Source organism: Vigna umbellata, chromosome 2 (assembly GCF_029865625.1).
Source record: "Vigna umbellata cultivar VRB3 chromosome 2, Vumbellata_1.0, whole genome shotgun sequence".
Classification (NCBI taxonomy): domain Eukaryota; kingdom Viridiplantae; phylum Streptophyta; class Magnoliopsida; order Fabales; family Fabaceae; genus Vigna; species Vigna umbellata.
The window spans coordinates 52,333,920-52,361,661 of NC_142166.1; the positions used below are offsets into that span (position 1 = coordinate 52,333,920).

Consider the following 27,742-nt stretch of genomic DNA (forward strand, 5'->3'; position numbering starts at 1 on the left):
ATAAATTTTTAAAATAAAATTAGAAAAATAGAAAATATAATATAAATTTAATTTAATTTTAATTTTAATTTTTTTACATGATAAATAATCATACATACGGATATTTAATTAATTTATAAATGAGTATTAGTTATAATAATGGTGCAGCTTCCGTGAGGAAGAGATTCTGCTTAAGAATAAAAGTGAATTAAGAAAGAAGAAGAAAGAAATAAAATGGGACCCACAAGAAATAAAAGCTCCCACACCTCTCTTCTCTTCTTCTCTCCGATACTGTTTCTGTTTGCATGTGACCTCACTGACACTCTCTACTTTCACTGTCGGCGCTTTCATCGCACTCATACTCTTCCGCTTCCCTCCAAATCGCTCTTTCTCTCTCTCTTACTCTGTTCCTTTCTCCAAACTTTGCTTTCAAGTTTTCACCCCGTGACTCCCTCTCTACCACCTCTGCATATAAATAACACCCACTTCTCACCGTTAACCAACCACCGCAACCTACAATGGCACCTCCCAACCTTTTTCCGTTTCTTCTTCTCCTTCTTCTCTCTCTCTCCGTCACTGCTCACGATTACCGGCAGGCATTGTCCAAGGCAATCCTCTTCTTCGAGGGCCAACGCTCCGGATTCCTGCCGCAGGACCAGAGAATGCAGTGGCGCGCCAATTCGGGTCTCGGCGACGGCTGGACCTACAACATCGACCTCACCGGCGGCTACTACGACGCCGGCGACAACGTCAAGTTCGGCTTTCCCATGGCATTCACCACCACAATGCTCTCCTGGAGTGTCATCGAATTCGGAGACATGATGCCTCCCGACGAGCACAGAAACGCGCTCGTGGCAATCCGTTGGGCTACCGATTATTTGCTCAAAACCGTTTCTCAGCCCAACCGCATTTTCGTTCAGGTAACTAACTTAATCAACAACAACTCACATTTCCAACAATACCCTTCATTTTACTTTATTTCATTTCTACCCAACGTTTTATGCCAATGGCTGTTTAGTAAATTCTCCTAACTCGAAATGGGTCCATGGATCACGGGCGCAAGTATGCCATCATCTCCTTGTTTTTACTAATTGATAATGTACTTTATTAATCTATTTATTTATTTTTACCTATTTAATATAATCCATATTTTATTTTAACGACTGTCAGTTTTCGTTCTTTCTCGTTACATAATCGATAGTTTCTCTAAATATATTATTCGCGAGTCTTCAATATTTAAACTTTTAAAATTTGGTTTTATATCGTAATCATTTGCATACTTCTAAGTAGCATTATGTTGATAAGATTTCATGGTCATGCATTTTTTATGGCTTGATACTATGATATCTATAGATTATTTGTTAGTTAATTATAATTATGACAAGTGTTACGAAGAGGCATGAGAAGAATATTTTTATCGAAAAAAGAGAGGGAATAGTGCTAGTATTCCACAATCGCCCTGCATTTATTTATTTCTATCTGTTCATTTCAGTTGATTTAGCAATGATGGAGGATTTCTTCACTTTTCGTTTTGTTTGTTTATTTATAGCTTAGGAATACATCAAATTTATCACCTGTTATAGAAATATATATCACTTTTCTATTTAGCAAAGTTTAGTAAACTCCGGCACTACGCTTGAAAATATATTGTTTTGGATAATATATTTACCATTTTTAAAATCATTAAATTATTTATTAAATGGTACACAATTGAAATAAATTAGGCGTATTTTTATATTGATTTTTCGTAAATGTTTGGGAGGCGGTGGGTGAAGATAATGTAAGAACCTTTTGTTGTGTCTGTTTCGTTTTTATTTTCTCACGTAAAATACGCTAGTGTAGGTGGTGACATAAAATTTCATAGAATAACTAAAATTAAAAAGTAGGAGTATTATTTGCTAATTATTTGTCTTTTTTGGAGATGCACGAGTGCACCGTTTCTCGAAGTCCGTGAGTTTCACGGCTTATCAACTTCCCTCTCCTCATTTCATAAGGCCAAATTTAATTAATTAATTTATTTTTTTGAAAGAATATACATTACCAACGCTCCAAGGATTGCAGTGTATTCAATTCCCCGTGAATTTAACGAGTAATTATAATTAAAGAACCGACTAATGAGAATTAATTAAGAATATGTGGATGTATGTGTGGATATAGGTAGGCGATCCAATCTCTGACCACAACTGTTGGGAAAGACCAGAGGACATGGACACAAGAAGGACTGTGTATGCCGTTGATGCACCGAATCCAGCTTCAGATGTGGCTGGTGAAACTGCTGCGGCACTAGCTGCTTCGTCCATGGCTTTTCGTTCATCGGATCCTGCTTATTCAGAGACTTTGTTACGAAATGCTGTCAAGGCATTTCAACTTGCAGATAACTATAGGGGTGCCTACAGTGATAATGCTGATGTTAGGGATGGTGTCTGCCCATATTATTGTGACTTCGATGGATATCAGGTAATTAATTCACTTGTTACTTTCAATGTGTTTGTCTTTTCTTTTTAGATGCAATGGATCATAATAATAGCCTTACAGGATATTGTTTGCAAGTTTCAGTCCACTAGATTTATTGCACAATTCACGTATATTTATTTACACAGGATTAGAAAAAGATTACGACAAATAACGACGCAATAGTGTAAAATTCTATAATTCGATGTTTGTTCGTTGGTCTCAAAATTAAATCCATTTAAACTTTATTTAATAACTAAAAAATTAAACTTTATTTAATAACTAAAAAATTACTTGTTTGCTTTGATATAATTTATTCGCATGATATAAATTAACATGGGTCACAAGAATCCTTGGGACAATCAGCACGAAACTATATTGGACAAATATAATAGTATTTGTAAGCAATATCTATGTATTTATTATATGTGTGCATTGTGGTCCATTTTTTACATGTCAATTGTGATTTACTTAACATGAAAAGGACGAATTGTTATGGGGAGCGGCATGGCTAAGAAGGGCCACTCAAGACGACAATTTCCTGAACTACATTCAAAGTAATGGTAAAACCCTCGGTGCTGAAGAAAACATAAATGAGTTCGGTTGGGACAACAAGCATGCTGGCCTTAATGTTCTTGTCTCTAAGGTCAGTCTCCCATTTGTCCTTGCAATAAATACAAGACAAATTATAAATTATGAGAAGTACTCTTATATATCATTCCCACAATATTCGCATGAATTTTTAGGAAGTTCTAGAAGGAAACGAACTATCTCTTGATTCGTACAAGACTTCGGCGGAGAGCTTTCTGTGCACGCTGATACCCGAAACATCAAGTTCGCATATAGAGTACACTCCCGGTGGACTCATATACAGGCCAGGAGGCAGCAACTTGCAGCATGCAACTTCAATTGCTTTCCTCCAATTGGTTTACGCTAATTACCTATCACGCACTTCACAAACCATCAATTGTGGGAACATCTATGTTAATGCACAAACACTTCGCCAGCTTGCTAAGAAGCAAGTTGATTACATTTTGGGCGATAACCCAATGGGTATGTCGTACATGGTTGGGTATGGCAACAAGTATCCACAGCGCATACACCATCGTGGCTCCTCCTTACCCTCCATTAAGGACCATCCTCAAGTCATTGCTTGCAAAGAAGGCTCAATCTACTTCAACTCATCCAATCCTAATCCTAATGTTCTGGTGGGAGCCATTGTGGGAGGACCAGGAGAAGATGATCTCTATGAGGATGATAGGGCTGATTTTAGGAAGTCCGAACCAACAACATATATTAATGCACCATTCGTTGGGATTTTAGCATACTTTGTTGCTAACCCCAATCCTTGATTGCTAACTATAATTGCTATCTTTTGTAAATAATAAAAGATATAGAGAAAAGAGTCTCTCATCTTGAGAAAAGCAAGAGTGAAGAGGCTTGCTTTGTGTTGGATACATAGAAGCAAAATGTTATACAATTTCAAGTCCCAGAAGCTGTTGGTGACTTTTTCGGCTGGGACGGATGAAGAGCAAATCGCTCGACAACTACAATTTTTTTTTTCTTATTTCTTATTTCTTATTTCATGCTTTTACCAAGAAATACGAGTAATTGTGCATTTTCCTTTTTCTTTGATTTTTCTCAGCACATCACAATGTATGAGTTCATGATTTGAGTCATGATTAGTTGGAAGATCATACCCGTGGCTTCATTTACAGTGATGTGCGGATTCCTCTGTACTGAACCCAATAAAAGAGTTCACGCGATTCAACTAGCTAACAGTTAAGCATCCGCCAAACTACCAACTGTTTAATATAAATGGATTCACTCACTAGTTCAATTAGTATGTCACCAATCTAAAATACTCACTCACCAATCTAATATATTAAAAAGAGTCTTAGAGAACTTATCAATGAATGGAAAAAAAAGTATTCATTTATGTTTTTGACAATAAATAGGTCATTGTGTTTATACTTTTAGACTTAATTATATTTTTAGTTTCTGAAAATTGTGTTTTTATTTTTTAAAATATTTATTGTAGTATCTCATGATTAAAAAAAAATAAAACTTTAGTTTCTAAATCCTAAATTGTTAATCTCTAAAATCCAGTATTAGAAACTAAAATGAACTTCTTAAATTACAGACTGAAAAAGGAATTCAATAGACTAAAAACATAATTAAATCACATTTTTAATTTGATTATAATCTGTCAAATTTTGTTTTTTCCAAAAGAACTGTGAAATTAGTTGTGCGTTCTATTTAAAGTGAACTTTTGACAATCACACTTGAAAAAAAAAACAGAATTAACACATTTTATAGAGTTTAAAGATTAAATTTATTAATAAAAAAATATGAGAAGTAATAGCAAGTGTGATAAAAAAAATACAGGAATTAAAAATATATAAATACTAGAATCAATTAAGCTTTTGGTTGCAGGTCTAAAAGAAGAGTTTGAAGCACCTTTTATTTTCGTCTACCCTGACATCTCCAATATGTAATGAAGTAATGATACTGGGGGCAATTACTTCATGCACAGTATCATTTTATTCTTAGACCTATCACTTCCAGAATTTATTTTTCAGAACATAATAAATAATTATGGAAATTCTTTTCCAGAAATCAATATCACCCCTTCCATTTATGGAAATCATTTGATGGGGGTGCAGGAAGCCTGAAATGGACGCCTTCACTCTCACATTTTAAGGTTTTTATAATTACTGCTAAACAAAAAAACAACAAGAAGAAGAAGCCAACTAACAATTGTCACTCTCCTAATATGAACGATGGAAAAGGAACGACGGTGTCGTTGAATCTGCACCACTGCATAGAAAGAACCAAGGTTTGTGAAATTGGAAGACGACAAGAGCAGAAAATATCTTGGTGTTTGCATGCATTTGAACCGCGTAGAGGGAAGCTATGTGAGCAGAGATTATCATCCACGTGTCAAACGAGGAGCCTCACCTCAAAAGAGAGATGATTTGGAGAGTTATAAAAGCACAGAGAGGGATTTTATGTGTGGTAGAAAGCTTGGTGGTGGTGGTGGCTCAGATAAGATTGTATACCATACTTTCAACAATGGCCTCTGCTTCCGCCACTCTTCTCAAGTCATCTCCGGTTATCGACAAGTGCGAATGGGTCAAAGCTCAGACCCTCCGCCACACTCCGCCACTATCTGTCGTCAGATGCAACCCCGCTTTCACCATCAGAGCTTCCTATGCCGATGAGCTCGTCAAAACCGCGGTATATTATATATTATATATAACGTAACTAACATATATCTAACTCGATATTAGTTGCGGTGAGTAGTAACGGTTTCATTGATGCGGTGAGTGTAGAAAACAGTTGCATCGCCGGGGCGTGGTATTTTGGCGATGGACGAGTCAAATGCAACCTGCGGGAAGCGTCTGGCGTCGATTGGGTTGGAGAACACTGAGGCTAACCGCCAGGCATATCGTACACTACTTGTCACGGCACCCGGTCTTGGTCAATACATCTCCGGCGCCATTCTCTTCGAAGAAACACTCTACCAATCCACCGTTGACGGAGAGAAGATCGTAGACGTCCTTCTTCAACAGAACATCGTTCCCGGTATCAAGGTCGATAAGGTAATTAACCCTCTGCAACTTAATCTCACTCTTATTCACTTTCATGGCAGTGTGTATGAATGTTAATATATAGGTGGTTTCGTGTACTGTAAACTAGGGTCTGGTTCCTCTGGCTGGTTCCAACGATGAGTCCTGGTGCCAAGGTCTGGATGGTCTTGCGTCTCGCTCGGCTGCATACTACACTCAAGGTGCCCGTTTCGCCAAATGGTCAGTGTTTTTCCCAGAATTTAATCATTTTCACATCTCACCGAAGTTTAATTTAATTTGTGTTTAATCTCTAACATTATAGGCGTACTGTTGTGAGCATCCCCAACGGTCCCTCTGCTTTGGCAGTCAAGGAAGCTGCCTGGGGTCTGGCTCGCTATGCTGCCATTTCACAGGTAACAAACAAACTCATTCAAATTTCATTAGTCATTTCAGTACATTATGACTCTATTGTTTAAATTGGTGGTTATTGATTTGTTTATTATGTAATGCAATGAAATTAGGAGAACGGGTTGGTCCCCATTGTAGAGCCAGAGATCTTGCTTGATGGTGAGCATGGCATTGACAGGACATTCGAAGTAGCGCAAAAGGTGTGGGCTGAGGTTTTCTTCTACCTTGCTGAGAACAATGTCCTGTTTGAGGGTATTCTCCTGAAGCCCAGCATGGTTACTCCAGGAGCTGAGTCTAAGGTTAGGGCCACTCCTCAGCAAGTTTCTGACTACACCCTCAAGCTCCTTCACAGGAGAATCCCACCTGCTGTCCCTGGAATCATGGTAAGAGCTCAGAAAAAAACGAAAACATTATTCCAATTCCAACATCCATCAATGCCTATGTTATGTTACTAAAACCATTGGTTCATGTAGTGACCAAAGTTGTGTTGTGTTGAACTGTGCAGTTTTTGTCTGGTGGACAGTCTGAGGTTGAAGCAACGTTGAACTTGAACGCGATGAACCAGTCTCCAAACCCATGGCACGTGTCGTTCTCCTATGCCAGAGCCCTCCAAAACACCTGCTTGAAGACATGGGGAGGGCGGCCAGAGAACGTTAAAGCAGCACAAGACGCACTTCTTTTCCGTGCCAAGTCCAACTCTCTCGCTCAACTTGGAAAGTACACAGGAGAGGGTGAATCTGATGAAGCCACAAAGGGGATGTTCGTCAAAGGCTACGTCTACTAAGATGTTTCATGCACTCAATTCAATCTATGTCATACACATGTTCCAGTAACCCAAGCTGTTTGCTGGAGGATGGAACATTAATCTGTCTAAATTGTGTTGTGCTTTTTATGGTCTTGGACACTACTTTTATTCATATTGATTACTTGTATCTTTTCAACTTAATGAATGAACTTCTCGCCATCGAAATTCGAATCTTGCACTTCAACGTGCATCATTGAAATGTCTTCCGTCTACACAAAATCAGTGTCAACTGTCCACAACCCCATATGTAATTTTGAAATGAAAGAAACATATACTTACATGATCAGTTGTTTTTATTTGAAACGACAGCGTATTGAAACTTATACATGCCTCTATTAGAGCAAGTTGTACAAGAAATTTGTCCCCTGTCATTTTCCAAATGCACCATCATCATCTGCAGTCATTCAAACCAATTCATGATGTACTTTCTACTTAACTATGAATTGGGCAATCAAACCAATTGCGCCATGATATAAATATGAATTTTCTATTCTTGCTAAAAGAAAGGAAAACTTTGATGTCATAATTTTTTTACATTTATTTTTGAGATTATTTCTTTTTCTTTAAAAATACAAGAATTAACTATTGATAACATCATTTTATCCTTATAAAGATTGTCAACTAGTAATAGAATGTTATAAAAAAAACTTTTTCTTAAGTTTTCAACACCCAATTTCCGGAGTAAATAATTTTATTTCAAAAATTAAATATCTAAAAGTTGACGTTTAAGAAAAAAAAAAGAGAGGAAAAAATAGAAAAGGAATGAAAAAACAAAGAAAAGAAAATAGAAAAGGAATGAAAAAACAAAGAAAAGAAAATAGAAAAGGAATGAAAAAACAAAGAAAAGAAAATAGAAAAGGAATGAAAAAACAAAGAAAAGAAAAAACAAAAAAGAATGAAACTGGGACTTTTTTTTGTTGGCCCAACTCTCTAAATATTGGTAAATATATATATTTGCTATTTGCAACACTTTTTTTCTAAGTTTCATTTTTCAGTTTTTCACACTGTTATGGATCAAGCTCAATACATGTTTAATGGCCATCTCACAACTAATCCACTTAAATAAAGTCTTTTCCCTCGTGTGGTGACATATTTGTGCTGTTTCTTTCCCTCTTCACCAACTTTGTTCACAGAAAAGCGTGAATAATAATGACACTCACCACCCCATGCAACCAATCACATCTACTTTATATTTTATCCAAATAACATATGTAAAGTACTGGAAAAAGAGCCTAAGTCTTGTTTTCTTGTTCTTTTTTCATACATCAGGGGTTAAGTATTCCACAAATATATCGTATTGGAACTATGTTCTGGGATGACATGGAGCAGAGGGATTATCTGCAGAAGTAAGTCCTGGTCTCCAAAACCATGGTTATTTCTCTTGCACCTTTTTGTGTACAGTTTGTCCAACCTTTCAAATTCATTTGAATATAATGAAAATTTGCAAACACTCAATTTGCTTAAAAAAGCATTTATATCTTTAGAAGAAACAAAGATACTGCTGAAAGAAAGAAACTCTGGAACTAGAAGTCAAACTACCACTTTAAAATATTACAATCAACAGATTTGCATTATATCTGTTGTTTTCTTGTTTCATAGACGTAGAAAACAAACAATACTCTAAAACATATTAACAATGAACCTCTATTATTGAGTTTCATGATCGTAGAAAACAAACAATACTCTAGTTGCATTAGGCGGAAAATCAAAACTCAGCTGAATAAATCATATTTCTGTATCGGAAATAGAAATAGCCTATTTATAATCAAACATCAAAACCATAAATCAACTGACTGGCCCATAAATCCCAACTGGAGCACATGCAAAAAGAATTAATACAACAGGCATACTCGGGGAAAGGTCTGACTTCCATTTCTTGTTGCAATAAATGGACAATGACTTCATAAAGAGCATATTGAAATAACAGAATTTGTGGTCAATCAGTATATTCTAGTTTGAACCTTTAGTCAGTAGATTTCTGGTTATGGCAATCAGTGATACAAATAACAGAAATTGTGGTCAATCATAATGCATAACAGATTTATCTTCCTTTTTCTGCAAAAAGGTTATGTTATTCGAATGGTATGCAACTGATTTTATATAAATCATGTTTTCCAAAGTAATCTGTGACCAAGTTGTTCATAAACACAAAGGCAAAAACTCTATATCCAATACAGAGAAAACTAATTGAATCATAAGTGGTTTATGTGAAACAAATATCAGCTACCCTTATCACTTATCTGGTGTTCACTCATGTATAAGTTGTCAATAAGTACAATAGGTAAGAAGCAATATGAAGAATTATTAAATATGGAACATGGAAACTGCATCAATGATAAATAACTTGTAAAATACAACTCCTCAACTTGTAGAAGTGCTTAATGTTTTCTCTTCTTCAGTGACAAGTAGTTTCCCCTCTGAAAAATCACAGGTTGCAATTGGAATTCCTAGCTGCTTCTGCAATTTCTTCACAACAAACACTTCTGGTTCTTCACATATGGTTAGCACTGTACCATTCCTACCAAGCCGACCAGTTCGGCCAGCCCGGTGTGCATAATGAATTGAATCTGTTGGCAAGTCAAGATTAACCACAAGATCACATTCTGCCACATCCAACCCTCTTGCAGACAATTCATTTGTCACCAGAACTCTCACCTCACCGTTCTTGAATTTCTTCAGGGTTGTTGACCTAGCAAGCTTCCCTAGATCCCCATGTAACTCCACAGCTTTCATTCCACGGGCCTCCAGCTTGAAGACAACATCCTTTAGCTGTTTAGTGTGGTTCATGAAAGCTATCACAAATTTGGCATCCAGTGCATGAATACACCTTCTCAACACATCAACTTTGTGCTGCAACCTTGTCACACAGTAGTAGTGTTTCAGAGCAGGAGGCAGACTCTCCACAGCTGCTTGAGATGGCATAGCTGAGCTCGGCGAAGACCGGGATAAAGTGACAGGATCAGAGGGAGAGAAAGTGTCAAGTGGGACAATTTTCTTAGCTTGGACTAGAAGAGGGTCACAACCCCAGCTTCTAGCAGCCCTTACAACAGAAAAGGGCACAGTTGCAGAAACCATGATTAACTGACGCTCAGTCTTTGCTGAATTTGAGCTTGGGTCTACACTTGATCTCCTCCCTACATGCTCCAATATCCGGTGCATGTCTTCCCGGAAATTGAAAGACAAGAGCTCATCAACTTCATCCAACACCAAATATCGACATCCATGAGTGCGAAGTTTCCCAGATGCACTCAGCTCTGCTATCCTACCAGGTGTGCCGACAACAATTGCAGGTTTGTTTTTCTTGAGAGCGTCTTCCTGTCTGGTTCGGTTCGCACCCCCCACAAGCTGCTGAACCACTCTCTTGTTATCCATTCCTAGCACCTTCTCAAACTCCCTCACTATCTGCATTCCAAGCTCTCTAGAAGGAGCAACAACCACTGCTTCAATTCCCAACTTCTTCCCATTCTCATCACCATCGTCACCTTTCACCCTCAGCGGTCCAACAACCGAGAGAATAGGAAGCAGATAAGCCAGTGTCTTCCCTGAACCAGTGTAAGACTGAATTATGACATCACGGTTGTTCAGAATGGTGGGAACTGCAGCAGACTGAACTTCAGTCGGAACAGTAAAACCCTCCTCCTCTAGCCTCTCAATCAACACATGTGGGAGCCCAAGTTCTGAAAATGACTTTGCAGCAAAAGGGGCAAACTCCATTTGCTGTTTTTCTACAACCCTAAATGCTTTCTTCTTCTTCTCATTAGTGTCAAAGGGCTTTCCTTTGCTCTTGAGATTCTCACTGGGTGAACCAAATGGCTTAACCTTTTTAGATTTGGTTCTGTTCTCTGCTTCCGTTTCAGTTTGGAAACCTATGCTAGAGAGGGTGAGGGAACCAGGATTAGGTTCCACCTGGCTCATACACTTCACACTAGTGTGCAATAAAACAGATCTAGAAGCGGCCAGAGCCCTTCTCAAGTGGAGTGACTCACCAACAAGCAGAAGAAAACTAGACGAAATCAAAGCTGACATCTTATAAACAAGAAAAAAAGAACAATCTCGTATATGTCTTGTTCGTCCTCCAAATGGGACAAAAAAAATATTAATCGCTGCTAAAACCCTTTTGGAGGAAACCTTAAAATCTGATACGGATAAGAACGAGAAAACTTTCACCAAAAAGATGAAAACTTTTCGGTACTCTCTGTTCCAAGAGATGTGAGAAACTAGATGCTAATATCTCCACGATGTGAAGCAATCGCCATGAAGTAGCTAGCAAGTACCTGAATAAGGAAAATTGCTATCCTGATTGAGGAATTTGGCCATGGGGAAACTCCACAACTTTCAGCGCTCTTTGTTCTCGTTTGTGGAAGAAAAATCCTTCAGGGTTTATCTAAGATTTTTATTTTATACATTAAATTTAAAACATTTGATCCAATTTTAAATTTAAATTTTCTCAACAAAAGTTATAGTTATTTTAAAACAAAGGAGTATTTAATTATTGTTATTACAATTTTATTAGTACGAGTTTGACTGTAATGTATCTGTAACACCGTTGCATTCACATATTTAGTATTTAACTTATTTGTATTGTGCATAAAAATATGTTTATGATAATTTGAAGAATTAGCAAAAGTTGTTGTACTTAGGAAACAAAAACAAACATTATAAGTAGCGTTAGAGAAATATAGGGACATGATTTACATATATTAGTTTTATTAAGAAGGTACGATACATTAATCTGATTTCAATCATAAGAAATGATATGATTTTCAACTCAAAATAATAAGTTAATGAAATTTCATTTTTATATAATTATATAATAATTTTCTATATTTATAATGATTATTCAATATTTTTTAGAATTTACTTTTAGTTTAATATGTTTTTTGTATTTTTTTTAAAACTTTATTGTGATTTTTTCTGTTTAGAAATGGAGGGTGGTGGTCACATACAAGTTTAACTTCACTTTAAAAAATGACGTTGTATTTTATACTCGTTATATTGAAACACATGCAAGCTGCAAACCTTGTACAAGGTGGAGATTAGCAGAAACCACATCGAATCTTTAAAAAATGTGAAATTATATTGACTTAAAAATAGATTGTGAAAAAACGTTGAATAATTACTATAAATATAAAGATTAAAAATTATATTAAATCTGTAATTTTTCTCTTAAAAAATTCTGATGCATGTCAAATAAAAATGAACATTAGATAAAAATTAAACATAGAATTTTTTTTATACATTTAATAAGATATATTTAATAAATTAATTAAACGACTGATTATAATATGTTTTATAATGAATAATGTATATATAATTAATAGAAATACGTGCTTTCATTTTTTATTTATTTTTATTTGTTTTGTAGATTGGATTTGATTTAATGTTTTTAAGTTTTGAAAATTAACTCATTTTTTAAGGGGGTGTTGCTCTTTCCACCACCCCAATTGCTCCTGCACCTCCTCATTATTTTCTTTTATTCCAAAAATACCCTATACTTGCCCGCTATATTCAACAATCTTTCTCTTTCTTTCTCATATTAATGGAGGATTTACATGGCTCAGTTTTAAACTTGTGATATATTGCAAAATTTTATCTACATTTTCCCTTAAATAAGTTAAGTTTGATTCAATCTTATTTTTACTATTCGATATTTTTTTTTTCTTCAAATTACTTTTTAAATGCTAAAATTTTTGTTCTAAATTTCTAGAAAAATGTTTATATATATATATATATATATATATATATATGTGTGTGTGTGTGTTTTTTTTTTTTTTTTTTTTACATTTAATATCTATAATTTTTAACATTATATTATGTTTTAACTTACCGACATGTTTGACTCAAATAACTTGAATAAAGTATTTAATTTATTAGATAAATAATATAAAATATTATTAAATACTTAAAATATAAAAGAAAAATTATTTGTTAAAGATTTGAAATTTATTTAGTTCTTCGTCATTATAAAGTTAGTATATAATAATAATAATAATATATTATTTACTATTAATATTATTATGTTTATTATTTTGTATTTGCATATAACTTTTAAGTTTATAAAATGGAAGTGGTAGAAGCACTAATATTGAAGTCTGTAGAAGCACTTGGGGTGTGGAGGGACAACACCTTTTTAAGAGATATTTTGAGCCTGAACTTGTAACAAAGTGTATGGAGCACTAAATTCATGTTATAATCCAAAACATCAATTATCACATTGAATCAAAACTTATCCATTGAATCAATAATAGTCTATTGGATTATCTCAATTGAATCCCAATCCCATCACTAAAACACACACTAAGAAATATTAGCACTTAAAAATTAATGAAATGAGTCATTAATTTTTATCCTAATTTTATTAAATTTATAAGTTCTAGGTTTTAAATATGTTATTATTAAAATGTGATCCTGATTACAAATATAACATGTTTATCAGTATATCCAATATGATAATATGCTTGAAAATAAATTGAACCAGACATACAGTAGAAGTTTGATCTATATCTGCTAATCCATCAGAATTCTGAAATAGAAATAAAAGATATTAACATTACTTGAAATCAAAGTGATAAATAGTGGCTCCTGTTCTCTCCAAGGTTCCACCTCTATACTAGTTCCAATTGATATGTCTACATTGATACGATGCTCTACGCACGAGGCTGATTCACACCCAATCTTACTAAGCTTATTGAACAAGCGCAATCTTCAAAGGGCTGCAAGAACATCCAGTGGCCATTGTAAAATGAATATCTGACAAATATATTCCCTCGGAACATTCAATTTGTTGTCTGCAGTGAAATAGGAACAAGACACTGACAGAAAACAGATTATGGGTTGACCCTCTCCACAGTCCAGCTTTTCTCTGCTGCAGCACTCACTTCATTTGAATGATAGCCTCTGGTTACTCTTAAAAATCAAGGAATCAACCTGTCTAAGGTTGAAACCATAGTGAATGTGTAGATCAAAACACACATATTTATGTTACAGTATGAGCGGCTCTAGGATCAGAAGGCAAAAAGCATCAATTGGACCTGTAGAAGGATCTAATGATATATCTGGCTGAGCTTGCTCATGTAGACAGGGAAGTCCAGGGTTGGGGCACAAATATTGCGATCTTGATCTCAATGAACTGGCAAACCAAGAGCATTCTCTTTGCTGCATCGTGAATTTATTACAGGAGCAACATTTAACTACCATGATGAACAATTGATAATTCTGAGGTGTAACTTGAATCAGCAAATAGAAAAACAAAACGCATTACAAAAACAGATTGAAGACTAAGTTCTGAATCAAAAACAGAATTAAAATGCAAATGCAGAAAATGGGTTTGTAAAACAGAAAAGAAGATGAACTGGGTAATTTCTTAAATTAGAGAAACTCAAACACAACCATGGTCATTCAACCTTCATCCTTGACTCCAAGTACTTATTTCTGAATTTTTGGAACATGAAGATCATTTTAGTCCACTTAGAAAATAGTTTTTAATTTCTATGCTGTGAATGCACATGATCTTGTTCTGGGTTTTTAATTCAGATTTAACATAGGGAATTGAAAGCTTGGTAAAGAAAACGAAAATGGGCAAAAGAAACAGTAAAGGATAATTACCATTATTAAGCAAGTAGAGCAAACGGGCAGAATGTAGATTTATCAATGATGAAACCAGCAAAATGGCAGAAGCAAACGTCATTAACTGAACCGCTCAGTATGTAGAGCAACTATTAAGCAAACATGAATGGAATTACAGCATCTGGTCATGTAAAATTCAAAATCTTTCATTTTTCAATCAAGCTCAAGTATCTTCTTGATAATTCCATAGACAAATCTTTTTCAGCTTTCTTCTCGAGATGCGTCTTAATTTTTTTGTATGCTGAAAAATTAGGTTTAAGACCCTTGTCCATCATCTCAGAAAGAACCTTACTGGCAAGCAGCACATTCCCATTATTCAAATGAAGCGTAGCAAGCAAGCTGTAATTTGCATTGCTAGAATAGCAAAGCTTATCGGCAGAACCAATCACATACGCATGTGCTTCCTCGTACTTTCCTGATTCAAAGTAAGACTTTATTATTGCAGCATGAGTCAAAATACTTGGTTCAATACCCTTCACTGTCATTTTATCAAGAAGCTTCAAAACTAAATCAAATTGATGCCTCTTACAAAATGTGTTAATAAGAATACCAAAGCTATGCACATCAGTTAAACCATAGTTTTTCTCCATACCTTCAAGCACTTGCCAAGCTTCATCGATCTTACCACTCTTGCATAGACAACTGAGTAGCAAATTATACGTACTTGCATTCATATCACAATTACTTCTCTCCATCTCCTCAACCAAATCTCCTACTCTTTTACAATCACCTCTCTTACACATTATCTTCATTAACACATGATAGTTTTTCATCTTTCTCCCTGATGTTCTTATCACAAACTCAGCTATCTCAAACGATCCTGAAAGACCAAACATTTCTATCAACAACTGAACTCCAAAACTTTGATAGACCCCGCCAACCTCATTGAACACGGTCATAATCTTTTTCACACATTTCATACTAGAAGTCTTGTCCAAACCTAAATCCAGCAAAAACCCAAAAGCCTTTATTCCCAAAAACACCCTTTTAAGGCTAAATCCACGCAAAACAGGAACCATTGCCTCAAAATTCCACAACAACCCGCAGTTATTAACAAACAAGCTACCTATATCTGGATCACAACAAATATCAGGATCAGAAACTTTAAGCCAATCAAAGAACTGCAACGCTGACACTCTGTCACGGGCTAATATCTGAAAAATGTCAACAACTGACGCATCGGACAAAGACACGTTCATACTATTCAACTTGGTTACCAAATCATCCCCATCCTCACGAATCAGTGCAATGATTTGAGAAACCTGCTCTGAAGTAGCAAGAGGCCTACTCCAGTAAGGAGTACACGTACGAGTACAAAAATACACGCGAGTATGAAAGTGCAAATTGAGATTGAAGGGCGAGTGCCCATTATCAACATTAGAACGACGAGTTGAAGAACCCGCAAAAGGGTGATGGGGGAAACAGAGAGTTGAACACCGAAATGAGATGCGGGGAGGAGAAAGGAGTGTAGCTGAACTTGAAGTTGGGGTGTTGGATGAAGGTGGGGCATTAGAGAAGAACGAAAAGTGAAAAGTAGAATTACAAGATTGAGGAATTGAAACCAACCTGAGATTGTCGCGGATGTTTCGAATTGCCATGATATTTTGTTGGTTTTGGTAATGTTGGGAAATTGGATTCAAGACTTATAGGTTTTGGTAATGCCGCTGGGCAATTGGTGTGTGCTTACGTTCTTCAAAACACTTACTTTGACGGGCTTGATGATGCCACAGGTGGTCGTGTACGAGGATACCCAATCTCACGGAAGAAGTGTAAAGAATATTAAACTTTCCGAATGAAGCAAAAACAATGAATTGTCAAAAACTAAACTAGGGTTTTCTAGAAAGCTGCGCTTGAGTATCCAAATGAGTAGCTCAAATTTTCAAAAAGAAAATATGCAGATCACTCATTTGCTCATTACATGGAAATACATAACCTTAAAACTACTATTATCAATCTCTTGTTGCGTTTAACTCTGAAAAAGGTATAGCGATGATGACTGTTATTCTAAATATTGTTGTAATTATAATTTTATATAAAGTAAATAATTTATACTACATATCTATATACTCAAACCAAAACAAAAAACCTAAAACTGAAGAAATTTTATGGTAAATAGTAAGTAACAGTTTACACACAATCAAGGAGAAACATATAATTTCAGTACCAAACCATAAACCAACGTGACCCCAACCAAAGGCCACTTCCCAGCATAGAAACTCGTTCATCAGAAACAGCCAACACATTATAATAGTATCATATGAACAACCAAACAGAGTAGCATCTCTGACCATGTTCGTGACAGAATCAAGCAATGTATCAATATTAGAGTATTAAGATAACTTTCAACATCATAACTCCCAACATCAGTCATATCAGGACTTCCAACATCAATGTATACACAGATCAATTACAAACACAGAATCTGTCAATAAGATCCTTAGCCAATTTCATATCATATTCCTGTTCATCATGTAATAAATATTTAATCCAAATTCATGTTCATAATCAATGATACAATTCATAACATAAAATAGTGCTTAAATCAATGATACACCATATACAAACCAATGATAAAATAACTCAATATTTCATTGTTTGCGCTGCATATTAGACCTGCAGATCATACAAACAACACAGGAATAATAAAAACCCTTAAAAGTCTTATTTTTTGTTTATTTCATAAAACAAAATAAAAATGTTTGCTTTTTAAGCAATGAGAATTCATTTTATTTGTTATAATTTTTAAAACATCCAAATAATTTGTTTATAATGATGATAGTATTTTACAATTTTAATTTTAAAAATTTGATGAAATACTTGTAGATATGCTAATATCTTACAAGGCAAAAAGGAAGGAAACATGACGAAACAAATTTGCCACTTAAATTGCCTATTAATTATTTGATAATGACCCAAAATGAAACAAAAGTAACGTGATTTACGCAATAACGAATGGAATGGAAGGGGACCCTTTTCAAAGTCTCTTTATATTAAGTTTTACACTTTATTATCTGAAGCCTTAACACTTTTGCATGTGGTTAATTATGGATTCATTAACAAGCTACTCAGATACTTAATTAGTAATTAAACTTCATTCTCTTTAATTTCTTCAAACACGGTAACTGCAACAGGTAGATACAAGGTCAATTTGTTCATGTTATTGTCCCAACCAAATGGACTATTACTGCAAATCGACTATCCACCCAAACATATACACACAAATTATGCTATTTTCATTTAATAATATTTAATCTATACTTATATATATATATATATATATATATATATTATGTTTATGTTTACCCTAGATATATATAAAATTTATTAAATTTGTTAGTTTGGTATTTTAAGCATGTGTACAGCTATATTTATTTTCTTTTTTTATAAGCAATTTCTGAAATTTTAGTAAAATAATATAGTATTATTTAATAAATTATTTTCATCTTAAAGGTGTACTCTCTAAACTTGGCTAATCTACGGCATTCATATAGTATTATCATTGATTTCATAGATGATGGATGAATTTAGGATTCAATGAAAGAAGTTTCATAAATTTTTGGTGGGTCTGTCAGTAGAGAAAACATATTTTCATTCTCTCTACACATTTTGAGCTATAGTCTTAATTAGAGTATAGACATTTTCTTCTTCTTTCTTTTACAATAGTTACTAGCTATTTAAAAAATGTTGATATTACTATAAAATGAAAGGAAAGAAAAATAATGTGAATAATGTATACGGTTAAAGATAGCCTAAATTCTTATAAGATCTTAGTTTTTTTTTTTTAGTTTTTATACTTGGAAAAAAAAATTACACGATTAATAAATCATAAATAATTGTTAGTATATTTTCGAAATATTTACTACAAAATTTAGCAAATAATGTATATCCATTTTACTATTTTTTTTTATATATTTTTAGTTTCTTTTTTATTTTCCTTCATTAATATTAATCTTCCATGTTTAATTTTTTTTGTCATTTTTTTCATCTTTTTATTCACTCCAAGTATTTTTCTTAAAAGAAAAAGCTTTCTTCTATTCTTATTGGATCCATGGCTGCGGGAAAGGGTATGGTAACTATTTCATTTTTTTTTCTTCCATACCTACTTATTTTTTATTTATTTATTTATATAACTTTTCATTTTAGTTTCATTAATATATGTGATATACAGAACATTTTTTTCTAATTTTTTTTAATACATAAAAAATTATTTTTTTATAATATATGAAAAAATGTATCATTCTACTATTATCCTTCACTTGTTTATCTTCCTCTGCTCTCAAACAGTAATATAGTTGTATAATTGATTAGATGTGTTAACGTGTTAGGGAAAAAGGCCGGTGAACATAACTGCGCCTACAGATATCGTGAACTCATTTCCTCACTCACTGGAAAGTAGAAAGTGAAAAGAAGAAATGCGTGGTGCTTCCATCCATACAAGTACAAACACTCACATTTTCACTTTTTTCTAACAACCAAACATTACGCCACACCCATGTTCGATCATTCACGTCACTTTTTCAGTAACCGTTATGCATTTAAATACTATTCAAAACAAAATAAATAAATAAATTTAGGACTTAAAAACAAAATCTAATAACATGTAAGAATAATGCTAGAATGAGTTGATGTAAAACCATGGTAATGCAGAGGAGTAAAATAAATGCGTATATGGTCTGAGTGAAATGTGAAAGTTGATTTAGTTGGGAAGGTTAAGAATAAGAGACAGAGAAGATGTAATAAGGTTGGCGTGGAAATTGAGGTTCAATGGCCAGTTAGTTGGTTCAGTCTGCAACAAGTTTCAGGTGAGTAAGAGACAGACACAGAACATATGCTGTCAAACCAAACCAAACCAAGAAAAGAAACCGACCACATTATCTTTCTCTCTTTCTCACACACTGTATGGTTAGGAGGCGTTGCAGGTTTTCTTTTTGAGATCGTGGATCGTTAAACTGGTGCAATTTTTCATTTTTCTGTTTTCACCCCTTACTCTATTATTCTATTTATAATCTCATTCACAGAAAAGAAAAAGAAAAAAACAAAAAACAGAACAAAGCTTCATACTCCACCTTTTCTCCTTTTCTGTAACAAAAATATAAATTTGGACGCTACGTTACTATGATCTATACTATGGGTTTTTAGTGTCACTGGTTTACTCAAAGCAGTAAACTTTGAACTCTGAGGAAGTTACTTGTGTTGAGCAATTGGCATTGAGGTGCCATGTAGCGAAATCTGAATGGAGAGATCGATGCTTGCGTTGATTTTAGTTTGTTTTACTCTTGGGCTGTTCCATTACGTTGTTGTGACTTATTGATTCGCATTTCTGGTTAAGCTTTCAGTTGCAGTTCGCTCAACGTCAGAGGAAGACGTTAAAGGGAGAAAAAAGCTGAAGGTAATTTAATCGGGTCGTGAAACATTAATTTCTACAAGAACATGAGACCGTACGTGTTTGTTGGAAAGAAGAAAAAGAGGGGTTAGTGAAAGGGATGGTCTTGTTTGTTGGGACCAGTCCTCCGTGTAACAAACGAAAAGATTCATGTTCTTGTCTTGTTGGATTTCGTTCTCAGGTCTGAGGCATTAAGTGGTTGCCACGATCAAAGTTTTTTTTATTCTCGAATAATAATTGGTTTGGTGAACGAAGGATTAAAATATTTTTTATTTACACATCACGTTCCTCTTCTCTCTGGATGATGGTTCATCATCTACCTATGTTGCTTTACTTTCTCTTTCTGTTTTTAATGGATTGAAGAGAAGTTCTTGTGATAGAATTGTAATTAGTTAGTATTCTGTTTATCTTGGTCTTTCTAAAGTTAGATTGTTGTTGCTGTTATTGCCTATTTATTTATGAGCTTAAGTTAATGGGTTGTTGTCTTCTCATTCATGGTTTTGCTTCCCGTGGATAATGCTTAAATTGAAGGGCTTGGTATTTTTGTGAAGTGCCAGCTGTTTTCCTATAACTATCTTGCATTTTTTTGGAAAGAAATACTGATTTTTATAGTTAACTACATCACTTGTTTTCAGTTTTAAAAGTGAGAAATGAGAGCTGTTACTGGAGAGGAGTTGGTTAAATGGGAGAAGATGGGAGGAATGGGAGGCCATGAAGAGAAGATTCTGGTGTTAGTGAGGCTGAGGCCTTTGAATCAGAAAGAAGTTGATGCCAGTGAAGTAGCAGATTGGGAATGCATCAATGACACTACCATCTTATACCGGAATACCCTTCGGGAAGGTTCCACATTCCCAAGCGCCTGCACCTTCGGTAATCAAAATCAAACAATTCTATGTTTGCATTTTATTGGCTAAAATTGGAATCTTAGAACATGGGTTTGATTCATAAAGTACATTTATTGGATCCGTTGATTCCTTTGCCTGGAGAACGAGATTTAGTTGCTTTGAGTAATTTGAAGTTGTTTTGTCATGATTGTGTTTGGAAGCATTGTTGAGGAAGTTTAAGACATAATATATCATTGTATGGACAAAATGTTTCTTAATTTTTACTATGATTTGGTTGTAGACAGAGTATTTCGGGGTGACTGTTCCACAAAGCAGGTATATGAAGAAGGGGTCAAAGCAATTGCTCTTTCAGTTGTTGGTGGAATCAACTGTAAGCATATAACTTCTTCTCATGACTCACTTCTGCTCAGACTCCTTACTTGGACTCTAATACCTATTCATAATTCTTTCAGCAAGTATTTTTGCGTATGGGCAAACAAGTAGTGGAAAGACATATACGATGATTGGAGTAACTGAATATGCTGTTGCTGATATTTTTGACTATATAAGAAAGGTAGTCGGAGAGAAAATTTATTGATCTAGCTGTTTAATTCTTCACTGTCACTTTTCACGGTAACTCTTGTTTCTAATATTACAAGCTTGCTGATACAAGGTTACTGTGACCTTTTTAGCATGAAGAAAGAGCATTTGTATTGAAGTTCTCAGCAATTGAAATTTACAACGAAAATATCAGGGACCTCCTCAGCAGTGAGAACACACCACTAAGGCTGCGTGATGATCCTGAGGTGAATGAGTATGTTATTGAATTGAAATAAATGACGTTGTTTATTTATCTGTTTCATGATTTTTCAGAGAGGACCTATTATAGAGAAACTTATAGAAGAGACTCTGCGGGACTGGACGCATTTGAAAGAGCTTCTATCATTCTGTGAAGGTAAAAGAAATTTGCACAACATTCTTGATATACAGGTTGGTCTATAGCATTACATTTCCCACTATGTTCTTGCAGCACAGAGACAGGTAGGAGAGACATATCTCAATGACAAGAGTTCTCGATCTCACCAAATCATCAGACTGGTTCGAGTGCCTTCCCCCTTGCTGTTTAGAACGTTGTGTATTTTACGTTGTACGTGTAGAACTTTATTATTGGAATTGTAATTGTGTAGACAATTGAAAGTTCTGCCAGAGAATTCATGGGTAAAAGCAGCTCAACCACCCTAGCTGCTAGTGTGGTATGTTCAAATTTTTAAATTTTTCGTTTCATTCAATGTAAAATGTTTATAAGATTTTACTGTTATTTTTGTTTCTTTTCTCTGCAGAATTTTGTTGATTTGGCAGGGAGTGAGCGTGCATCTCAGGCATTATCTGCTGGGTCCAGATTGAAAGAAGGCTGTCATATAAACCGGAGTTTACTCACTCTTGGAACAGTCATTCGTAAACTTAGGTTGTCCCCTTCTTTTTAAGGTTATATTGTTAGCAAACCTACATCTGGAGTGTTTAATTCAGCTGTGGTATTGTTTAATTCAACTAGTTTTATGGATGCTTGCCTCTTATTTTACTGTTGATGATTTAATCATATCTTTACTGTTTATGACTTCATGACCTGTCAGGCCTCTTATTTTATTGTTTATGCAAAAACTGACTGATAATTTTTCTTTATGCCAATATCAGACTGAAACTATTGATATCATCATAGGCTCATAGCATTAAGACATCCTTTCCTTCAGAAGAGAAGAGCATTCAGATAGTCATTTTATTAATTATAAGACTTGAATAATATCCAGTAAATACAATTTTTTGTGAAGAAGCAAAACACATGTTTTGTACCTTCTGTTGAGACTAAATAGAGAGAGCTTCTCACTGGAAAACCTATCTGTATGTTCAAAATTTATCTGATGGACTACACATTATATGAAGCTGTTCAAATATTAAATTTAGTAGTTTCTGTTGGCTAACATTATGTGCTTGAATGCAGTAAGGGAAGACAAGGACACATTAATTACAGAGATTCTAAGCTGACACGAATATTGCAGCCTTCCTTAGGTGGCAATTCTAGAACAGCAATCATTTGCACTTTGAGCCCCGCACGTTGTCATGTTGAGCAAACTAGAAACACCCTTCTTTTTGCATGTTGTGCAAAACAAGTGACCACTAAAGCACAGGTTAATGTAGTGATGTCTGATAAAGTATTGGTCAAACAGTTGCAAAAAGAGGTAGCCAGATTAGAGAGTGAATTGAAAACTCCTTGTCCACCTTCAACCAATTGTGATTGTGCAGCAATGATGAGAAAGAAAAATCTCCGAATAGAAAAGGTCATAATTTGTGTTTTTTTTTTTTAATTCATACGATATTCATTCTGTGTTAATTGTTGGCGTGTCTAGACAAGGAACTTTGAAGATATTGATTTAGAACTTTTGTCTGTTAGTCTCTCTTAACTGGTTAATTGTCTGTTTGTCTTAACGAACAACACTTATGTCCTAATAACTAAAATTCGTCTCATCGAATTTGGTTCTAGATTCCACAACATCTTTCACCCTTGTGCACGTTACATTTTTGTTACTCCTTGATGGTGTAATGTGGGTTTCAAACTTTCAATTATTCAGATGGAGAGGGAGATTCAGGAGCTAATTAAGCAACGTGATCTTGCTCAATCTCAGGTTGAGGATTTGCTGCGCATGGTTGGAAATGATCGGAAATCTAAAAAGGTAATTTCATTCTTCTAATTAGTAAACTGATATGAGAAATCAGGCCTCTGAATTTTGTTTCTTGTTTTGTTATAATTCAGCCTAGCATTAACAATCGTTTTTAATATGTAGGAAACGGTCGACACCTGGGAAGATGAAGATTCAATATCAGAATCATCAAGCATTTATCCTTCTGATTTACGGATTGGAGAATTCAACAATCCTCACTACATCAATGAAAACAGTGAAAGTAGTCCCGATAGTAAGTTGCTTCTTCCCTTTGTCAATAGGAAGTAGTCTAATAGAAGTTCATAGTTAATAACATTTAAGAGTAGAAACGCACCGTATGTAACCATGTGATAAGTTGTGTTCGTACAGAACATCCTGATGAATACTGCAATTGAAATTCTAAGTGTTGGAATGGAGGAATCGAGTAAGGATGGCTTGGAATATCCTGACCCATCAGTAAGATACAACGAGGTGTTGGCATTAACATGGTATGGAGATGAAAATGTAACAAGTCAGGAGATACTGACTCCTGTTGCTGAAGATAGGGAAGAGAGACTGAACCAAGACGATGCAACAGATGGTGTTTTGGAGCAGAGACTCGATTATGCAGAGTTGAGTAATGATTCTCCTCTGTCTATGTCAGGAACAGTGTCAAATTGTAGGAATCTTAAATTAACAAGGAGCTGGAGTTGTAGAGAATTCTACACGACTGGTTCTCCTGGGAATGTGGGAGAAATTGTGAGTACTCCGGCCAGTAGTTTTGAAAAATGCTTCCCTGGAAGACCAGATGGATTACCGAGAAAGTTCCTTCCATTAACTTACAGTGCTTCCACAAAATTGTCAATGAATGGCTCTCCGCCTTCAATTGGAACTCCATCTACGGATGATTTAAGAACCAACGGCACAAGAACATCCACTAATGAAGATATTACTAGCCTCCAGACTTTTGTTGCAGGGATGAAGGAAATGGTCAAACTTGAGTATGAGAAGCGTCTTGTTGATGATGATCAGGTGCAAATGAGAAATTTCAAATCCTTTCTAATTTCTTACAACTTCAGCAAAAAAGTTCACACTTTTATCAGTTTTCTTTGAAACAACTGAATTGTTGATACGCTTCTTCCATTTTTCTTTTCTGGAAAGGCGTTGCGTATGCAATATTGGCCAGTTGCAGAGATACATACAACTGTGAATTATGTATTATTTAAAGTTCTTCCTTGTCATTAGCAAATATAGTAAACATCCCGAACTTCCACTTTATCTAGACATTCATATTGACACTTGCAGCAGCCATGCGTGATAACTTCACACAACCGTCTGTTACCACTGTTATCTTTTTATCCGTGAAAATCTGATCTGGAAAGTCACTATCGATGTTGTCTGACAGAATTCTGGTTTCTGAATTGTAGGATAAGGAGGCAGAGACAACATATTTTAGATTTGAAAAGAATATGAAGGATGTCGGAGTGGATTCAATGTTAGAGGCAGCAGGATCTCCTGTGGAATGGCCTCTACAGTTCAAACAGCAGCAGACAGAAATATTAGAACTTTGGGAAGCCTGCAATGTATCATTGTTCCACAGGACATACTTCTTTCTTTTGTTCAGGGGTGATCCGACAGACTCTATTTACATGGAGGTGGAGCGAAGAAGATTATGTTTTCTGAAAGGAACATTTCATGGTGGAAACGAGTGGGTGAAAGATGCTCCGACAGTTACATTAGCTACGAGGTTGTTCTCTAACGTACATGTTTAGAGATTATGATTGTTTAATGTTGAGTTTGACTGACATAAATTTGTGTGTGTTGGGGGAAACAGTGCAAAGGTTGTGGAGAGGGAGAGAGAGACGCTGGTGAAGCTTATGAAGAGAAGGCTATCAGAGGAAGAGAGGAGGAAGGTGTACAGGAAGTGGGGCATTGCATTGGATTCAAAGCGAAGGAGGAAGCAGCTGGCGAATCGCATATGGAGCAACACAGATATGAAGCATGTCATGGAGAGTGCTGCGGTTGTTGCAAAGTTGGTGAGGTTCACTTGGCAGGGTGATAATGCCCTTAAGGAGATGTTTGCCCTCAGCTTCTCTCCTCATCGAATGTCATATTCCTCCAAAACTACCAGGGCCTCTCTTTTCTAGGCCTTCTTCATCCTTTATTTTATCTACTACAGTTACTTTTTATGTTCTTTGTTGCTGCCTATTGCCAAACATATCTTATTATCATACTAGATTCAAATCTTAAAAATCTTCAAATACTTGTTTCAATTTTTGCTAATTTCAGAAAATAATAGGTCAATAACTTACGGATCTAAAAACTGCACAGTATAACCATTTAGTCACCAATTGATAAAATATCAATCTTCATATTTGGAGGTTGTTTTCGGAATTAAGATGATCATCAATAAAAAGTCACTAACTGATCAGTATTTTTCCTAATATATTTATAAATATAGTATGTTTATCAACTCTTGAATCGTAGTTAGATTATTGCTAATTAAAAGTTAATTTAAAATTTATAAATACAAATTTAAAGTAAGAAGATAAGTGATTGATTTTATTACATTGTTAAGAATTAATTTTGTTTGGCAAAAATGAGAAAAATAAGCAAAAACTTATATTGCAAGGTAGTTTGGAGTGTAGTTTGGAGTATGTTTAGAACTTACCATGACATATTCGTTTTGGAATGTTCCTTTAATTAATTTTTTTTAGAGATATTTTTAGTGTTAGTTTCGATTATTTGCAACTTTTATTTTGATGCAAGTATTTTATATAATGTATATCCTGATTAATGTTTAATGTTTTATTTGGTTGTGACGTAAAGATATTTTCAAGACACGAAAAATAATTTTTTATTCCTATGATTCTTGTGTAGGACCTTTTCAATACCTTATTAACAACTTGTCACCTTAAAAATGAAATAACCAATATATCTCAAATTTCATTTCCATCCTAAATTATTTAAAGTAATAATTTAAAATTATTTATCATTTTAAAGAAGTTTGCTTATATTATTGAAAAGGGTTAAAGTATTGTTTACATTTATTTACAGGAGAATAGTGTATATTTTAAAATAAAAACGGAAGATTATAAAGCAAATAAATAGGATTAAAAGTAAAAAAGATTATTTTTATAATTAAATTTTTTTTTCAGAAAGTTGGAGAGGTGGAGGGAGAAGGGGTGGTGGGGAGGGAGCGACACCCAGGGAATAAATAGAAGAGTGTTTCATCCTACACCTCCAACATCTCATCCTGCACCTCCAAAAATTCCATTTTTAACCTTCTGACATATGCACCTCCAACTTTTCAAAAATTTTATTTTTTAATAAATATATTTTTATTTTCTTCTCTCTCTTATTAAAGACACTTTAATAAATACATTTTTATTTTTTTCTCTTTCTTATTAAAGTTCCTCTGCACCATTTTAATAATAATCTAATTTAATTTAAAATTTAAATATTATTTAATATAATTTTATATTTTAATAATTATTAAAATATGATTTATATCATAATAATAGTTATATTAAATATATAAAAATCAAATAACTAAAATAAAAGTAATAATGATAAAAATAAAAAATAAAATAATAATAACAATAATATAAAATTTGCTTTAATATATTCAAATATATTAAATTATATTAAAATATTACAATAAATTAAACAGTTATTAAATTTTGAATAAAAACAAAAATTTTCAAAAACTTATTTATTGGATACCGTAAAATATGTTAATAGTTTTTTTTAAAATTTACTAAATATTTAATTTAATTAAAAATAATAATATTATTTATTATATTTTTCTAACTTAATATTATTAAAATATTATTTATATTTTATAATAATTTTATTAAAAAAGTAAAATAAAATAACTAAAATAAAGTTAATAATAATGAAAATAAAAATAGTATTGAAAATCACATAAAAGATATTTAAATATATTATATTATATTAAAATGTTAATTTAATTAAATAATTATTAAAGTTTAAATAGA

The 27,742-nt window shown here is 34.1% G+C and overlaps 5 protein-coding genes across 7 annotated transcripts; 3 read left to right on the forward strand and 2 right to left on the reverse strand.

Moving 5' to 3' along the window:
• The first annotated feature begins 296 nt into the window (after positions 1–296).
• On the forward strand, positions 297–4,058 carry LOC124824559 (endoglucanase 24-like). Its single transcript, XM_088107479.1, has 4 exons — positions 297–899; positions 2,137–2,436; positions 2,915–3,076; positions 3,177–4,058. Exons 1-4 carry the CDS (start codon positions 498–500, stop codon positions 3,780–3,782), a joined length of 1,470 nt encoding a protein of 489 aa, XP_087963605.1. The 5' UTR covers positions 297–497; the 3' UTR covers positions 3,783–4,058.
• Positions 4,059–5,440: 1,382 nt separating this feature from the next.
• On the forward strand, positions 5,441–7,380 carry LOC124824572 (fructose-bisphosphate aldolase 1, chloroplastic-like). Its single transcript, XM_047297015.2, has 6 exons — positions 5,441–5,670; positions 5,766–6,035; positions 6,133–6,242; positions 6,325–6,415; positions 6,524–6,793; positions 6,916–7,380. The coding sequence occupies exons 1-6, from the start codon at positions 5,506–5,508 to the stop codon at positions 7,192–7,194; spliced, it is 1,185 nt and encodes a 394-aa protein (XP_047152971.1). The 5' UTR covers positions 5,441–5,505; the 3' UTR covers positions 7,195–7,380.
• Positions 7,381–9,380: 2,000 nt separating this feature from the next.
• On the reverse strand, positions 9,381–11,583 carry LOC124824571 (DEAD-box ATP-dependent RNA helicase 47A). Its single transcript, XM_047297014.2, has one exon. The coding sequence runs from the start codon at positions 11,239–11,241 to the stop codon at positions 9,577–9,579; it is 1,665 nt and encodes a 554-aa protein (XP_047152970.2). The 5' UTR covers positions 11,242–11,583; the 3' UTR covers positions 9,381–9,576.
• Positions 11,584–13,655: 2,072 nt separating this feature from the next.
• LOC124824569 (small ribosomal subunit protein mS80 (rPPR6)-like) lies at positions 13,656–16,909 on the reverse strand. 3 transcript variants are annotated; one of them, XM_088107481.1, is made up of 3 exons: positions 15,434–16,909; positions 14,821–15,256; positions 13,656–14,370 (listed from the first exon to the last, which is right to left on the reverse strand). In XM_088107481.1, the coding sequence occupies exons 1-2, from the start codon at positions 16,437–16,439 to the stop codon at positions 14,988–14,990; spliced, it is 1,275 nt and encodes a 424-aa protein (XP_087963607.1). In that variant the 5' UTR covers positions 16,440–16,909; the 3' UTR covers positions 13,656–14,370; positions 14,821–14,987. The 3 variants fall into 3 exon arrangements, with proteins under 3 accessions (XP_087963607.1, XP_047152965.1, XP_087963606.1); XM_047297009.2 differs by having other exon boundaries at positions 14,821–16,903; XM_088107480.1 differs by having other exon boundaries at positions 13,656–14,441; positions 14,821–16,903.
• A 3,426-nt stretch (positions 16,910–20,335) lies between these two features.
• Positions 20,336–25,910, forward strand: LOC148204312 (kinesin-like protein KIN-7E). The gene is given in 16 exon segments (XM_088107482.1): positions 20,336–20,615; positions 20,860–21,094; positions 21,350–21,439; positions 21,522–21,622; positions 21,741–21,854; positions 21,922–22,003; positions 22,079–22,146; positions 22,236–22,301; positions 22,389–22,513; positions 23,045–23,381; positions 23,673–23,774; positions 23,886–24,015; positions 24,132–24,154; positions 24,156–24,773; positions 25,169–25,488; positions 25,576–25,910. Coding segments are annotated over 15 exon segments (2,709 nt in total). The 5' UTR covers positions 20,336–20,615; positions 20,860–20,874; the 3' UTR covers positions 25,889–25,910.
• Positions 25,911–27,742: the final 1,832 nt, after the last annotated feature.